Genomic DNA, 18,442 nt, shown 5'->3' on the forward strand with positions numbered 1-18,442 from the left:
TCAGAAGCCTATTACTTAGTCCATCAGGCCCTGTGGCCTTGTTTATATTGAGGTTTGACAGTACACTGTAGACATTTGCGGGGCAACAAATAATTGAATTGAGAGCTAGTTCTGTTCTGGGTACAAAGTTTGGGAAAGAGGCGCCATCGGTATTCAGGTACGTTTGAGATGCAAAGTAGTTGTTAAGAATATCGGCCTTGGCCTTGTCGTCTGTAATAACATTTCCATTCTCAAGTAAAGAGGGCAGAACCCGGTCCGCCCTGCCAAGAAAGATTTCCTTGGAAACAGACCACCATTTTTTGGGGTTAGAAGTTGGATTGGCAAGGTCAAGACAGAGGCTATGCCGATGGTTTCTCTTCGCTTTTCTAATTAAATCTATACAATTATTTCGAACTCGTTTAAATGCACAAAATAAACTAGGGTTATTTGTTTTTTTGTACCTTTTGTAGAGCCGCCTCTTTCTCCTGAGTAAGCGCCTGATCTCACATGTCATCCAGGGCTTATCTCTAGGGCGGATAGTGACTACTTTACTTGGAATAACCATCTTTATGACATCTGTGAGAGTTGACATAAAAGCCTCAGCTGAGGCATTCACGTCTGGAATGTGATCCGATATCACGGAATTCCAGTCTACTTCAAGAATCTTAGAATTAAGTTCTTCATAATCCACGTTCGCAAAGTCATACATTGTTCGTTTATAAGCGTTGACTTTAGGGACCTTAACAGACATTGTTCCATAAATAACAGCATGGTCACAATTAGCAAGGGGAGGAAGAATACCATGGTTCACAAACATACCTGGTGAATCAGTAATAATCAGGTCAAGCACAGATGCTGAGGTGTCGGTACTACGAGTAGGTTCCGTTATTAACTGAGAAAAGTTGTTGTCAGACACAAATATGTTTATCATACCAGCTGCATTATCTGAGTTACCATTGAAATCACCAAGTAAGACTATTGCATTTTGCTGAGAAGGTCCATTGTCCACAATGGTATCAACCGCCCGCTGCAGGTGGTCTATGAATGCCATACACTCATCCACATTCTGACCAGGTGGTCTACAACAGGTACAAATGTAAACAGTCCAGTTCTTTAGCTTCACCTCGCACCAGATTGTTTCAGAACCATCTGTTTCAAGGTCAGACCTTCTTTTACACGGTAGATTATTGGATGCGTAAAGCGCAACTCCACCCCCATGTCTGTTGCGGTCCCGTCGTAACGGGGATTGATATGACGATAGGCTAATATCTGAATCGGGAATAGTTTCGTCACACCAAGTTTCTGTTAATGCTATCACATCAAATCCCACATCTAGGGCAACAGACTCGAGTTCATGGAGTTTAACAAAATCATTAGCAGGTAGACTTCTCACGTTGGCGTGGCAGACGGAGAGAGACTTCATGTTATGTGGGGAGGGATTGGAGTACTAAAGGAACAATGCTCTCCCGCCTGGCACGCATGTGTAAGGAGGAATTCCTCGCTAATTGATAATGACAACACCAACTATGCTGTACAGAACAGCGACAAACATGTTTAACAAGGTGACACAAATTGTTACATAAATACCTAAGTAGAGATATACACTTACAATCACAAGTACGCATAGGCGTAAAGGTCAATGTTGGACCGCGTGTCCGCCAAAAAAAAAGAAAAAAAGCATAGATCCTAATCAAGTTATAATAGATCATGAAGGCGTAGCCCTCAGACAAACAGATCATCTTAAGCCAGGTTGTTTAGGGAACAAACAAACTTTAGCGAGAACTTGGCCACAGTTACAGACAGTAAGTCATAGAGTTATGTCTCGCCTGCTGAGGAAGTTGAGGTGGTGGAGTTTAGGTCCTCAAGACAGCTAATCTTCTTCTTCACACCGTTGACGAGGCAGAAGATCCGGCCGTCGAAGGACCAGGCCGTCCCCAGCTTCGCCCGTGTCTCTCGGAGTAACTGGGCATTCTCGCGTGTAAGGTGATCGGTGATGTACATGCCCGATCCCTTCAGCTTAGACTTGGCCGTGAAGATTTTATTACGGGTGTTGTAGGACACAAACTTGATAACAATCGGTGGTTTCCTTCCGCTGTTGGATTCCTTGCGTCCTGGGAGAGGATGAGCACGGTCAATCTCACTCTCAGAAAGGGTGACGCCCAGCTTGTTCTTGGCTAAGTCGAGGACGAGTGTATGTTTGGGCCCCCTGGCGGCTTATTTTGCACTCCAGTGGGCGACTTGGTTGTCATCTTTGGAAGAGAATAAGTCAAGGAGGTGTTGGTAGATTTGCATAATTTTTGGTATGTATATAGCTTAGGTGATGATTAAAATCCTGAAATGTATTGTATGCAAATTGGGGCTTCATTTACATGATAATTAGAAGAATGTGTAAATCCTGAAATCGACCTCTTTTTCCGACACTCAGTGCTCAGTACCTAACCACATCTGTGGCCCAGGCTTGTGTAGTTCATGACATATTTGTGTCAGCAAAACATATATGTTATTTTTGCTGACATATTGTTTATTAGTTTTCGCTTTGCCAATGCCATGTTCTTTGTTTGTGCACTATCTTGTTCAGGCAGAAGTGTATGACGATGGGAAAGGGTTTCTCCATTTTGATGTGAAGGGGTGTTTTCCCCCTTATTTTGGTGATGGTTATCATCAATGGAGACTTGATAAAGGTGAGACATTCAGGTAGCGTACTTAGTCCAGTGGTTAGCGGTCCTGCATCTGGAACTAGAAGCCGTGAGTTCGATTCCGGCTGTGCCGCTTATCCTACATCTACATGGATGCTATACCGGAAAGGGTTGCAGTCCATTGTGCTTGTTGAAATGAGCTAGGGGAATTTGCCGGTACAATGAACCTGTAAATACTGTACATAGTATCTGTTTTCTCAAACATGACACACGTCCACGCAGTTGTTTGCTGTTGGGGTAGGTACTCTTTAGTAACTAGAGTTCCACGAACACATACCTTTGCCAAATAAACCAGGTTTGTTATGTAGAATGATGTCTGTAGACAAATGCGTTACTCATATCATATATTTTCTAATTATATGCTTGGAGTTGGTTTATAAAATTTTGGCATTGATTATGCAAATTAGATCCCAAGTGACGATTAATTGATACCAAATTGTATCAAGCATTACTTAAGCTATCAGCATACCAAAAATCATGATGATCCTTTGATCCATTCTTGACTTATTCTCTTTCAAAGTCTTTAAATACACCTCTTACTCTCTTCCCTCTTTCACAGTTACATATGTGACAACTTTGAAAGTACTAGAAAGGAATGCAGTGGATTTATGAACTTTTCCTAATCAATTATGCAAATTAGCTGTTAATTTGCATAATAAATATCACATAATATAAGTCTTCACTTAGGCTATTTACATGCCAAAATTCATGACGATCCGTCGACACGTTCATATTTTCTCATTAATTATGCAAATGAGGTCTTCATTTGCATGATAAATATGTATTGACATTTCTGTCTTTCTCAGCTACATATGTGACAAGTTTTGAAGTCCTATCATGGAATGTAGTGGATTTATAAAATACCCTCATAAATTATGCAAATTAGCTGTTGATTTGCATAATTGGCATTTCATTATGTAGGTATTCACTTACGCTACCTACATACCAAAAAACATGATGATCCGTCAACATCTTCATATTTTCTCATTAATTATGCAAATACGGTCAGCATTTGCATAATTGATATCTATTGACATTTCCCTCCTTCCCAGCTACATATGTGACAAGTTTCAAAGTCCTATCATGGAATGCAATGGATTTATAAACGTTCCTCATTAATTATGCAAATTAGCTGTTGATTTGCATAATTGGTATTCCATTATGTAAGTCATCACTCATTCTATCTACATACCAAAAATCATGATGATCCGTTAACACGTTGTAGAGTTATTCGTGTCCAAAGTTTGAAAGGAAACCGGTGACTACAGTTCCAAAAAAGCCGCTAGGGGGCCCAAACTCACAGCACTTACTCTCTGCCTCAAGGGCTATCTTCCACTCAAAAACCATGACCACAGCATGTCCAGAACACGAGATGTAAAAAATTGAGTTTCCGCTGCAGTACCTTAGCGAGCCCATTATCGAACCTGACCTTTGTTTTCCCGACCCCTACCCACGCTTGTGAGAGTCAACTTCCTTAAGCACAACTCCTTTAAACACTAATGGTGGGTGATTGACTTTGACCCTTTTCATGGAGAATGTCATCAGTTCAGTTTTAAGAGGATTAAAGGTTACTAGCCACTGGTCCGACCATTCACCCACCATTCTAAGATCATGGTTCAATCTATTTGCTGAGACAAGCGGATCCAAAACTACTTCCACAAGAGACGTGTCATCAGCAAAAAGATTGGCATCAGTTTGTAAGTTGTCCACTAGATCATTAATAAAAACTAGGAAAAGGAGTGGGCCCAAAAGCGACCCCTGTGGGACACCTGCGTCAATCGGTAGCCAGTCGGAACATGCCCCATTAATGACAACTCTCTGCTTCCGATTTGTGAGATAAGATTGTATCCATTGAAGAAGTGAACCAGATATTCCTAGTTGGCTTAGTTTGAAAAGGAGACCATCGTGCCAAACTTTATCAAAAGCTTTTGATATGTCCAGGAAAACGGTGCGTACTTCAAAACCTTGGTCTACTGCTTTGTGCAGCTTATGAACAAGGTGTGTCAATGAATTGACTGTTGAGTCTCCGGGAGTAAATCCAGAATTTCGATCGGTTAGCAGGTTGTTGCCATGTAAGTAAGCAGATAATGGGGCATAAACTATCCGTTCAAACACTTTGGACACACAGCACAAGAGTGAAATAGGCCTATAGTTTTCTTTGGCCTGCTTATCACCTTTCTTATACACTGGAACAACATTTGAAAATTTCCAAATTGACGGAAAACAGCCGTATTCTAATGAAACATTAAACAAATGCGACAGTGGTTGTGCTATTGAAGGTGCTATACACTTCAGAAGCCTATTACTTAGTCCATCAGGCCCTGTGGCCTTGTTTATATTGAGGTTTGACAGTACACTGTAGACATTTGCGGGGCAACAAATAATTGAATTGAGAGCTAGTTCTGTTCTGGGTACAAAGTTTGGGAAAGAGGCGCCATCGGTATTCAGGTACGTTTGAGATGCAAAGTAGTTGTTAAGAATATCGGCCTTGGCCTTGTCGTCTGTAATAACATTTCCATTCTCAAGTAAAGAGGGCAGAACCCGGTCCGCCCTGCCAAGAAAGATTTCCTTGGAAACAGACCACCATTTTTTGGGGTTAGAAGTTGGATTGGCAAGGTCAAGACAGAGGCTATGCCGATGGTTTCTCTTCGCTTTTCTAATTAAATCTATACAATTATTTCGAACTCGTTTAAATGCACAAAATAAACTAGGGTTATTTGTTTTTTTGTACCTTTTGTAGAGCCGCCTCTTTCTCCTGAGTAAGCGCCTGATCTCACATGTCATCCAGGGCTTATCTCTAGGGCGGATAGTGACTACTTTACTTGGAATAACCATCTTTATGACATCTGTGAGAGTTGACATAAAAGCCTCAGCTGAGGCATTCACGTCTGGAATGTGATCCGATATCACGGAATTCCAGTCTACTTCAAGAATCTTAGAATTAAGTTCTTCATAATCCACGTTCGCAAAGTCATACATTGTTCGTTTATAAGCGTTGACTTTAGGGACCTTAACAGACATTGTTCCATAAATAACAGCATGGTCACAATTAGCAAGGGGAGGAAGAATACCATGGTTCACAAACATACCTGGTGAATCAGTAATAATCAGGTCAAGCACAGATGCTGAGGTGTCGGTACTACGAGTAGGTTCCGTTATTAACTGAGAAAAGTTGTTGTCAGACACAAATATGTTTATCATACCAGCTGCATTATCTGAGTTACCATTGAAATCACCAAGTAAGACTATTGCATTTTGCTGAGAAGGTCCATTGTCCACAATGGTATCAACCGCCCGCTGCAGGTGGTCTATGAATGCCATACACTCATCCACATTCTGACCAGGTGGTCTACAACAGGTACAAATGTAAACAGTCCAGTTCTTTAGCTTCACCTCGCACCAGATTGTTTCAGAACCATCTGTTTCAAGGTCAGACCTTCTTTTACACGGTAGATTATTGGATGCGTAAAGCGCAACTCCACCCCCATGTCTGTTGCGGTCCCGTCGTAACGGGGATTGATATGACGATAGATCCTAATCAAGTTATAATAGATCATGAAGGCGTAGCCCTCAGACAAACAGATCATCTTAAGCCAGGTTGTTTAGGGAACAAACAAACTTTAGCGAGAACTTGGCCACAGTTACAGACAGTAAGTCATAGAGTTATGTCTCGCCTGCTGAGGAAGTTGAGGTGGTGGAGTTTAGGTCCTCAAGACAGCTAATCTTCTTCTTCACACCGTTGACGAGGCAGAAGATCCGGCCGTCGAAGGACCAGGCCGTCCCCAGCTTCGCCCGTGTCTCTCGGAGTAACTGGGCATTCTCGCGTGTAAGGTGATCGGTGATGTACATGCCCGATCCCTTCAGCTTAGACTTGGCCGTGAAGATTTTATTACGGGTGTTGTAGGACACAAACTTGATAACAATCGGTGGTTTCCTTCCGCTGTTGGATTCCTTGCGTCCTGGGAGAGGATGAGCACGGTCAATCTCACTCTCAGAAAGGGTGACGCCCAGCTTGTTCTTGGCTAAGTCGAGGACGAGTGTATGTTTGGGCCCCCTGGCGGCTTATTTTGCACTCCAGTGGGCGACTTGGTTGTCATCTTTGGAAGAGAATAAGTCAAGGAGGTGTTGGTAGATTTGCATAATTTTTGGTATGTATATAGCTTAGGTGATGATTAAAATCCTGAAATGTATTGTATGCAAATTGGGGCTTCATTTACATGATAATTAGAAGAATGTGTAAATCCTGAAATCGACCTCTTTTTCCGACACTCTGTGCTCAGTACCTAACCACATCTGTGGCCCAGGCTTGTGTAGTTCATGACATATTTGTGTCAGCAAAACATATATGTTATTTTTGCTGACATATTGTTTATTAGTTTTCGCTTTGCCAATGCCATGTTCTTTGTTTGTGCACTATCTTGTTCAGGCAGAAGTGTATGACGATGGGAAAGGGTTTCTCCATTTTGATGTGAAGGGGTGTTTTCCCCCTTATTTTGGTGATGGTTATCATCAATGGAGACTTGATAAAGGTGAGACATTCAGGTAGCGTACTTAGTCCAGTGGTTAGCGGTCCTGCATCTGGAACTAGAAGCCGTGAGTTCGATTCCGGCTGTGCCGCTTATCCTACATCTACATGGATGCTATACCGGAAAGGGTTGCAGTCCATTGTGCTTGTTGAAATGAGCTAGGGGAATTTGCCGGTACAATGAACCTGTAAATACTGTACATAGTATCTGTTTTCTCAAACATGACACACGTCCACGCAGTTGTTTGCTGTTGGGGTAGGTACTCTTTAGTAACTAGAGTTCCACGAACACATACCTTTGCCAAATAAACCAGGTTTGTTATGTAGAATGATGTCTGTAGACAAATGCGTTACTCATATCATATATTTTCTAATTATATGCTTGGAGTTGGTTTATAAAATTTTGGCATTGATTATGCAAATTAGATCCCAAGTGACGATTAATTGATACCAAATTGTATCAAGCATTACTTAAGCTATCAGCATACCAAAAATCATGATGATCCTTTGATCCATTCTTGACTTATTCTCTTTCAAAGTCTTTAAATACACCTCTTACTCTCTTCCCTCTTTCACAGTTACATATGTGACAACTTTGAAAGTACTAGAAAGGAATGCAGTGGATTTATGAACTTTTCCTAATCAATTATGCAAATTAGCTGTTAATTTGCATAATAAATATCACATAATATAAGTCTTCACTTAGGCTATTTACATGCCAAAATTCATGACGATCCGTCGACACGTTCATATTTTCTCATTAATTATGCAAATGAGGTCTTCATTTGCATGATAAATATGTATTGACATTTCTGTCTTTCTCAGCTACATATGTGACAAGTTTTGAAGTCCTATCATGGAATGTAGTGGATTTATAAAATACCCTCATAAATTATGCAAATTAGCTGTTGATTTGCATAATTGGCATTTCATTATGTAGGTATTCACTTACGCTACCTACATACCAAAAAACATGATGATCCGTCAACATCTTCATATTTTCTCATTAATTATGCAAATACGGTCAGCATTTGCATAATTGATATCTATTGACATTTCCCTCCTTCCCAGCTACATATGTGACAAGTTTCAAAGTCCTATCATGGAATGCAATGGATTTATAAACGTTCCTCATTAATTATGCAAATTAGCTGTTGATTTGCATAATTGGTATTCCATTATGTAAGTCATCACTCATTCTATCTACATACCAAAAATCATGATGATCCGTTAACACGTTGTAGAGTTATTCGTGTCCAAAGTTTGAAAGGAAACCGGTGACTACAGTTCCAAAAAAGCCGCTAGGGGGCCCAAACTCACAGCACTTACTCTCTGCCTCAAGGGCTATCTTCCACTCAAAAACCATGACCACAGCATGTCCAGAACACGAGATGTAAAAAATTGAGTTTCCGCTGCAGTACCTTAGCGAGCCCATTATCGAACCTGACCTTTGTTTTCCCGACCCCTACCCACCTACCAAATATCATCAGGATCCATCCAAGACTTCTTGAGTTATGCTGTTGACAGACACACACACAGACACACACACACACAAACACGCCCAAAACATAACCTTAGCCATTCTGGCAAAGGTAATAATTATACATGAATAAGATTAGTCTGAATAAAGGCATGATTATTTGGCGAAGGGATGTGTTCGTGGAACTCTAGTTGTAGATGGAACATTAGCAGATACCAAACATGCAAAACAAGGGCCCAAATATCACCATTCGTGTAATCTTCCGTTGTGACCGACAGGAACTTCCTACTTGTGTCATGCGTAAGTCAGACAGGTGTACACATATACACAGATTAGGTAAATGTTGAAGCCACGTGAATAGGCATTATGAAATGACCAAAGTCGTTGCTACTCAAAACAGATGCCAGACTGGCAGTGTAGACATACTATTCTTTGATCCAGAAGATGGAGATATGACGTGTGGAGGTTAGTTGTAACAGTTGAATCGAAATCAAGAGCTTTGATTGCCAAAATCAGCTGTTCAATATCTCCTCCTTTAACTAGCAGCTACAAACCTCTTATGACAGCTTGAAATAATCAAAGCTGGTGAGGCATGATGATGAAAGTGCTTTGAGCATTTTAATTGCAACTTGCCAAATGCAATTCATGCCAATACGTGAGTGAAAAGAATTACTGTTGTTTTATCCCTATCTAGACCGGGGGGGCAAAAAATGCCTGAAACAACTTTGACGTCGTATAACTGCAGAACGGCGTCTGCTAGGACTACGAAACTTGATGGTTTTTCTTAAGATATTGTTGGCAAAGATTTGCGGTAAAACTATGAGGTGGTGATTTTTTTCCTGTTGCCATGGCAATGGGTTTCTGACAGGCAAGTTGTATAAAGTGCATTTTCTAAGGGAGCAACATCGGGGCACATCAGTGGTTTTGAACCCGGGACCTCTGGGGTTTGAGCCAAACACTTAGGTCGTTCAATGTTAAAAGTTTATTGTAGCGTTGCATTGCAAACAAAGTACATTGTTACTACCAGTACTAGTAAAACACACAATGTACACAAAATGTATTGCCAATAGAAACATTCCTCCTTAGGTAGCAGCTGTCATGAAATTATCACTGTCGTTTGAAATTTTCAATGTTGAATACAATCTAATAGCTCAAAGTACTTCATTACTACTATCATGCAAAAATAGAAAAATAGGATAAACAATTTTAACTTTCAGGCTCCATTGTTTATAACCAACTATTGAAGATGACAAAATGAGCTTTTCATGAATTGGATGAAGTGTTTTATGCTTATTGTTATGTCTGTATCATCATTTGTTCGGTGTGAGCTTTGTGGACACGTTGTAATTAGGAACAAATAGAATTATCACAGCTGTAAATCCTACGCATTTGTACATGTCCTTACTTTTGATTGATACCACATTGCACATTACCAATAATATATTTTTTCGTTATTTTAAGAGCTGTCTTGTAGCAGGTACAGTGAAACCTGTCCGAGCAACCACCTGGCGCAGGCAACCACCTACCGTCAGAGGACACACTGAAACAGTCCCGTCCATTTTTACATAGTGAAGACCCCCTCCCAAGCAACCACCTGCCTTCCCCAACCAGCAACCACACTTTACAGTCCCAAAGGGGCATCCGACTTGCCCATACCAACCAAAATTGATTGACAGCAGTTAGCAGCCATTTTATATGCAGAATTATGTGGGCACAGTTCCTCTGGACTTTGAGTGACTTCTTTTCCTTAAGTGAATATTAGTTAAGCATATTAACAATGTGCACTGTGCAAAATGATTATCATTGAGAATTTTGACATACTGGTAGAGAAATTGAAAGCACTTGTTTGGGCTGTTCAAGGAAACAGACAACTTCAAAACAAACCATGTTTGATTGTTAGACAAACTCAGCTCTGATTGTTAAACAATGGTTTCTTGAAGTTTGTTTACATAACAGCATGGAGATTAAAAACTGTGTGCATTTCTTATAGATATGTTTCCTGGGAACTAACTGAAAGGTGTATATCATGCGAACCGTATCATTTATAATTTTTTTTTCGCAAACCAACCAATTTGTCGGGAGCAACCACCTGTCCTCAGCAACAATTTTTCACGGTCCCTTGAGTGGTTGCTCAGGACAGGTTTGACTGTATCTCTAGAAGATAATACCAACTAGATGTTTTACAAACTTTAATGTAAATATAACATCTAGCAAAATTGCGCCAATGGCTTTAGATATGATGGTGAGTAAAAGTTTCGATTAATCAACATTATACTTTTGCATTATACCCAGTAGTCATTCTTGACAGATTAAAAATTAAGAGTACATTTAATAGCAACAAAATATCATCATATGGCATTTTGCTATTTTATGTCACAAACTAAAGCAGAAAGAGTAGCTTGCAAACTAGGATGAATATTTTCAAATTGAGCCCATAATTATAATCATGAAAAAAATTGAAAACAAGGTTGCACACCAACTACAATTACATACTTTCGTGGATCTGAAATGTAGCTTAATCATGTGAAATTAAGCATATTTTACGGTGGTTAAATGTTGCTTAAATGAGTGGCACTAAGTGCGCTTTACGGAACCTACTGAACTGTTATGTACATATGATATTTAAGCAGATGTAAATATTGTGTAAAGGTGCTTAAACAATGCCGATACGTATCATTTACGCATATTTAAAGCGTGCTTAAAGACCTAATTTGGTGCAGTGTAAGGTGTGAGCTTTGAGGCAACTTTGGGGTTAGCAACAAAGAATTACAGCTTTCAACCTTACACGTTTGTACATTTCCTTCTCATTCATACCAAATCGTGCATAACCAATTTTATAGTTTTCAATTATGAAGTGTTATCTTACAATTGTTTCCCGAAAAATGATACCAACACAATATAATATGTCATAAACTTTAAGGTGAATACAACAGCTATAGTCCTCAATTGAAATTGGGTGTATGACTATGATCAGTTTAAATTATTAGAAAGTCATGAGAAAATAGAAATACTACCAACAAAAATTGTTTTTTTGTGTGTTTTATATTGCAAACAAAAGCAAATATAACAGCTCAGGCCACACTTACTTTATGGATGACTTCCGCGCGCACATTGATTTTCGCCTGTTCTAAAAAAACGGCCATCCAATAGCATCCCTAGTCAATTTGAATTTTTTAATGCTTGCCAGACACAGCACGAGATATTTCAGCATGCAAATGAAGCTTAAACATTTGAACATGGTTATAGGTAATGTTTAAAATCCACAACTAACACTCAACGTTTACGACAGGTTTAAGGACGAAGTAAAGCCCGCATAAAAAAATCAGGCATCTTTACTTGGTCTTTTAAGTTACTTAAATGTTGTAACTGTCGCGACTGGGTCTTGAGGAATCCAAAATATGTACATGTTAAAGACGATGTTTAGCGCTGTCTACATAGCCCGTTACCGGCCCACAGTGAGATTCCCGGTACGTCAACGGTCAATGATTTTGGCGCAACTGGTTTGTTAGTCATGTTGTTTCATGAAAGTTAATCCACAGATACACAGCAGTGTGGAGTGTTTGATAAGAGAGGCCGACATGTCTTCCTTGTCTCGTTTAGTCTCTTTCTGTCTTATTTTTTCACTTCATGGAAACCGAGTAATCAGTCTTAATTGTATGGAGAAAACACAAATTTTGTACCCATAAACTTACACTTTTAAACAAGTGGAAGTGTTAGACACTGATCCTGAACATACACAATGTACTAATTGACTGATAAGATGTATTGATCAAACAGAATAGCAACTTCCTAGTCAAGCTGGACGAATTTGGCAGATGTACCCCTTTTTCCCAGAGCATTCAGCGTCGTCCCACATAGGACCACTAGTATGTCCTGAAGACCAGTACTGAACGCACAGTACCACCCCTATGTTGCCCCTTGGCTCACCGGGGTTCCATACCTGCGGAAAAAGAAAATGCTTTTATGTCAATTTCATCGTGTATAAACTGCCGTGATCCTTTAATTATCCATTTTCTGTAATGTGCGTGATGCAATGTACCATTCCCTCGAGTACGTCTACCTGTATTGTGGATTGTGGAGTGCAGATGTAGTCAGGAAGACAATCATTCACAACAGACTAATCAGGAAAAGTGATGAGAAAAATGATGAATGTACGTAATATTAAACAAGACCTGGCAGTGGCATGAGTACTTATGTCAATTTCAAAGATTCAAAAAATGGCATGTAGAAGATCTACCAACTATTGTACTTGTCAAAAGAACACATACCCGGTAGTGTCCCAGAAGTGTCCCGTCCACCCATGTCCAGTCGAGGTCGACAACCCTCTTCATGCCAATCCAGTGATCGTTGCTGCCTCCGGATGTTTTGACCAGGCGTCTCAGAGCGAGGTCCAGTTCTTTTGTTTTAGGCATGGCCAAGGTCGCCCCATCCGCCATACAGGCCTGCTGTGCGTCCACAAATGACTTAAGGATGGGAACCAGACGGATGCAGTGCTGCCCGAGTCGTATGTAGCCATCCTTGCAACCATGTCGCCTGTGTCCGACAACTGAAACAGGTAAGCTGGAGTTATTGCCATTGTTCATGCAAAATTGTTATTCCAACTGCGAGGGAGTGTTGATGAGCATCGTGTTACTTTTGTTTTGTTCGTGTATAATTTTGTTTTGTTCATGTATAATTGATTTAGTCATCAGACGCTATTGATTGACAAGATGGTATTAGATTATGGAGTAGATGTTGTAGCAGATATGGATGAAAGGAAAGGAAAGCAACAGTACATAGCTAGAGAAGTCACAGAATCGGACCTTACCACACACTGGTACGTCACAAATCTCATATCTCGTGCTGGGATCCGTGGTGAAGCACCAAACTTCGGTCCAGTCTTCAGTCTTCCGGCAATAGTTCTCTTCCAGCCCGGATGAAGGAAATTTTGCAGTAGTGTACTCGTGTTCATGTGGTGTCTGACTGTCCCAGCGCTGACAGGTCTTACCTGTCTCAGTCATAAAGACTGTTCCTCGGTAGGATGCTCCATCTCCCATCCGACATACCAATTCTGATAGATGAAATAAATAAGAAAATAGTATCACGCATGCATCTTGGAAACATGTCATATCATAGTTACATGGAACAATAACATTGACACACTATCTAGCATTTATCTAAACTCGGTACAAAAAGGTTGGAATATTAAGTTTTGTAGCCTATATATATTTCCATTTTTTCTGCATCAATTTCAATGTATTGTATATCAACAGAAAGCGTGTGTGATTTTCTTTCCTATAATATTAGACTTCATGGACTCATGGAACAAGCACCAGGCCTGCTTACGCTAGTGAATAAATTTCCTTGCTTCTCAGTGTATTTATAAACTGTCCTCGTTAATTATGCAAATAAGGCCATGATTTGCATGATTAGCATTTAATTGTGTAAGGCATGTCTGAAACTATTTGAATTCCAAATATTCTGAAGATCCGTCAACCAATTCTCTATAGCTAGTTATTCCACTCTAAAGTAATATGCAACTAAAATTCCTGCCATGCCTGGGGGGAAACTCCTGTAATTTTGAGAATTCTTGTCAAACGGCTAACCCCTGAGGCGTCGCCAAAATATTGTTAGTTACTGCAGAAAACAGATAACATTTGAACTCTTACCTGATGACATTTTGTAGAGGCTTGGTGCAGAATTGTCGAGTAACATTGGGGCACAACGACCTGATTGGGGTGAAGAACACGCGTGAATTACATTTTCATTTTCATTTTCAGACATGATTTCAATTTCTGATGTTACCTGTCACTTTCAGTAGTGATGAGGAGTGATATTTAAATACTCTATTTTTACAATAAGTCAATTCAACTGAATTGATACATCAACAGAGGAAAGTGTAATCAAGTCAATGAGTCAGGCTTTGACAATGCAACGGCCCAAGTTTTCAAAAGAATCCTATTATCAGCGCCGCAGTCTAGGATCTTTACTATCATGTACAATGACAGTATATATAGTGGGTAGAAAAGCACATAACAGACATAAACATTGTACAGATGGGTTACAGAAGTGAACTCTGCCAGGTTTCTTAGTCTGTATAAATACTATTGTTGTGGGACTTGTTCCCTGGCCATTTCTTCTCGCTTTTATAGTTATAGGTATACTACAGCTCGTTCCTTTTGTTGACAATCCCATTGCTTGGGAAATACCCAAAGGATTCCATTCAAATTTGTGGCATACACCACTTCAAAATTATTGATTTGGGGCTTTTGTTTGCTATTTTCATACCATAAATGCATATTTTGAAATCGAATGAAATTTGGTCAATTTGAAATCAATCCAGTCGCTCATAAAATGGCATTTCAATCTCAAGAAGATATATAATGCGTTAACATTTGTGTCAAATTTGCATTAATTTGATTAAAAGTTGAGCCTGTTTTAGAATACTTGCATCACATTTTGACTCACCCTTTCACACTAATATTGGCCCCGAATTGAGGGTTATTAGTCGCAAAAGATCAGTGTGACCGCTAGGGGAATGTCGCAAGAAAATGGCAACGTCGCCATAGTACTAGTAATATGTCGATAATAGTTCACAGTCCAGTGCGATATCAGTTTTCGTGACAACATGCTATGTAAGCGCCATGATAAAAGATATAACCACGTAAAGTAAACTTGGCGAAGGCCTACCCAAAAATACTCGGACTTCGCACAGGGTCAGTATTCGGGAGGGTCCGGGAAGACGGACGCCCACGTAGCGACCCTTCATCCCCTGACAGGAGACGGAAATGGACGGCTGGTTCAGGTTCATTTGATGATAACCTCCACACTTGGGATTCGCGCTGACCTGGTCGGAATCCCCGATGTGGATGTTGAAGGGGTTGATTCTTTCCGGACGAGTGTCTTGGCGGTTGAAGATGAGTACCCTGTAGATGTTGACAATGGCAATGGTGCTTGAGTTTTGTGAATATTCGGATAAACGTTCCTCCGAGCACTACTGATAATGTAGATCCTAAGTCACTTTTATTACCTCCATGAAAAATGGAGATATTGTTTGGTGTGTGTGTGTGTGTGTGTGTGTGTGTGTGTGTGTGTGTGTGTCTGTCTGTCTGTCTGTCTGTCTCTGTGTGTGTGGGTGTTTGCCTGCCTCTGTGAGTATGTTTGTATTTCTGGATATTTGTGGTTGAATAACTCTGGAACCTCTGGATGGATTGGATGGATTGTAATAATATTTGGTAAGTGGATAGAGCTAAGGCGAAGGTCAAGGTCAATTTTTGGGCCCCAATTATGTGACCTTGGTACTGCAGCAGAACTTCTGGTTTTTGTATCTTTGATCTGGTCGTGCTATGATCTTGATCTTTTGTTGGCAATTGGGATGTTAGGAGCTAATAGGAAGAAATTTTGTAGCTTTGGACCCCCTAGCAGCTTGCTCTGGAAAAATCTTCCGAGGAGAATAAGTGAAGAAAGGAATGTCGGATTTCCATAATGTTTTAAATACAGTTACCTCAGACATAGATCTACATAACGAAGTGTACATTATGCAAATTTTTATTTGATTTGCACGATTAATGAGGAAAATCAATGTTTGCATTGTTCTCCATTTTATGACTCAAATGCATGTAAATATGTAGTGGTTTATAACATGTGGAAGATACCAATTACGCGAATAAGATCCAAATTAGCTTAATCAATGCAATAGTGCCATAATTACTATAACTATTTAATGATTGGCTGTCAACATTATGACCTGTGTAATTAAGTTAAAGGTGTGTATAACCAACCATTGATTATGCGGATGTTAAAGTCATTTGCATAATCAGAATATTTCAAGGAGATAAAAGGTATCCAAACTGCTGTTCGTGTATTGTATTGGGACTTGCAGCTTGAGCCTTTCTTTTGACAAACATCAACACTCGCTAGAAGGAGATGCAGAAGAAAATTATCGATTACGTTTGAAAACTTTGTACCTACAGGTCAACTATGGAAATTAGGTTCATGAGTGTCTATGTTTGCACACGGTGTGTTTGTATGTATTATTTATCTTTTTAGTGTGTATTTAATGCTTATGTAAAAGCTGTACACATACCTGTCAATCACATAGGATTGGCCAAGATCCACCCACCAGCTCGGGTTAGTCTCTCCCGGTGAGTCTACAGTGTGTGTACAGGAACCATGATGGTAGTTGGTATCGGTGTTCCCGTCTACGGCAAGACTGGCAGCCCCATCGGCGGGATCGGTAGGCTTATACTGGCTTGTTTGGAACGCTGGCTTTCCCAGGGCAACATTGACTCCTGGTGCAGACGAGAGGTCCTTCATTAGTAGTGTCATATTTATATTGATATTCAATATTGTTCAATGATGTTCAATGTTGCTATGATGTGCGGTATCGCAGGGTACCGTTGCAATGTTGTTTTTTTTTTTTTTTTTCTTCCTGATTCCGTGTTCGTCACGGCACTTTATTACATGTCACAGAAAGCTGTACAATGTGTAGCTTATATCATATTTCTAAGAATACATTCTGATTTGAAAATTTTCACAATGATTTCTGCATCTTGACATAGTGAATTCGGGGATGACACTGTAGACTTATATTTTACAATGGATAGTTTCGCAACTAGCAGCAGTTAATTGATGTACCGAAACTTGTTTAACATATGAGGGTTGTATCCAAAAATAATGTCATGTACAGTGAGAGATATGGAATAACTAAACAAACTTTCCACATAATCCCATAATGCTTTAACAATTTTACAGTCAAAGAAAAAATGCTCTATATTTTCTATAATATCGCAAAAAATACACTTATTATTTTCTACAATTCTCATCTTATGCAACAGTATTTTGGTCGGATAAATATTATGCAAGATCTTCCATTGCAAACTAATAAGTTTGGGTTCTTTAGTGGTCAAGAAGGGAGATTTCCATAGTACATGCCAAGAAATGGAACGAAAATCGTACATAGGAAATCGTTTCTCCCAGAAATTCTGTGAGACTGGGACTGCTTGGTATTGCATGATACAGAAATTCTTAAAGAAGATAGAGTCTAGTAAGCGGATGTCTTTACCACAAAGCTTGATACTAGGAGATTCTTCGTTGTCTAATCGAGAAACACCTTTCCATTGTTTGGGAATTGAATTGATTAAAGCATGATACTGTAGTAATACATGTGCATCATTACCAACAATAGCTTTTACATCATCAAAAGATATAAAGTTACCCTGATCATCCACAATATCATTTACATAAAGAATATGTCGTCTAATCCATTTCTTAAAATAAAGCATGTTGCCCTTGTAACTTATACAAGCATTGTTCCATAACAATTGCCAATTTACTTGATTTACCTCAATATCATTGACATTCTGTACAGGTTTCATTTCATACCAAGTAAGTATGAGTTTACGGTAATAGAGAGGTAAGGGCAACAGTGAATCTTTAGATGACACATGGACTGCCGAGCAGTTATGTCTCAATATACAAAGATCAGGTCCTAACTTCTTAAAATAATACAGTTGTATCTTCTTCCATGTAGGAGTAGGAGTTTCACTACCGGATAACAATTTTTTTATCGATCGTAATAAACAACATTTGTGCATTATTCTTATATCTATCATTTTCAATCCTCCCTTTGAATAGTCTTGAACCATCACATTACGCTTTACTCTCTTTTCCAGATAAATCTGTAAAACATCAAATTAACATCCCTTTAGAAGCTATCCGGTGGATATAGTGCACCATAACTGTAAGACAGTTGTGAAGCTACAAGGTTTTTGAGCACTGTTA

At 39.6% G+C, this 18,442-nt stretch overlaps 2 protein-coding genes across 2 annotated transcripts in view; both read right to left on the reverse strand.

The window, feature by feature from the left end:
• Positions 1-1,794: 1,794 nt before the first annotated feature.
• The window catches only part of LOC118420028, a 27,579-nt gene continuing 10,931 nt past the window's right edge, over positions 1,795-18,442 (reverse strand). Inside the window, exons 5-12 of the mRNA XM_035826734.1 lie at positions 16,746-16,950; positions 15,350-15,585; positions 14,329-14,388; positions 13,488-13,730; positions 12,949-13,226; positions 12,608-12,620; positions 6,350-6,634; positions 1,795-2,090 (exon numbers count right to left, since the gene is read on the reverse strand). Of these exons, the coding sequence (XP_035682627.1) occupies positions 1,795-2,090; positions 6,350-6,634; positions 12,608-12,620; positions 12,949-13,226; positions 13,488-13,730; positions 14,329-14,388; positions 15,350-15,585; positions 16,746-16,950 (1,616 nt within the window). The remainder of the gene's footprint in view (positions 2,091-6,349; positions 6,635-12,607; positions 12,621-12,948; positions 13,227-13,487; positions 13,731-14,328; positions 14,389-15,349; positions 15,586-16,745; positions 16,951-18,442) is intronic.
• On the reverse strand, positions 17,277-18,226 carry LOC118418950 (the record flags this gene model as incomplete). The annotated part of the gene is given in 1 exon segment (XM_035825092.1): positions 17,277-18,226. A coding segment is annotated over 1 exon segment (943 nt), but the record flags the coding sequence as incomplete, so codon positions are not given.

This window comes from Branchiostoma floridae, chromosome 7, assembly GCF_000003815.2.
Source record: "Branchiostoma floridae strain S238N-H82 chromosome 7, Bfl_VNyyK, whole genome shotgun sequence".
NCBI classification, from domain to species: domain Eukaryota; kingdom Metazoa; phylum Chordata; class Leptocardii; order Amphioxiformes; family Branchiostomatidae; genus Branchiostoma; species Branchiostoma floridae.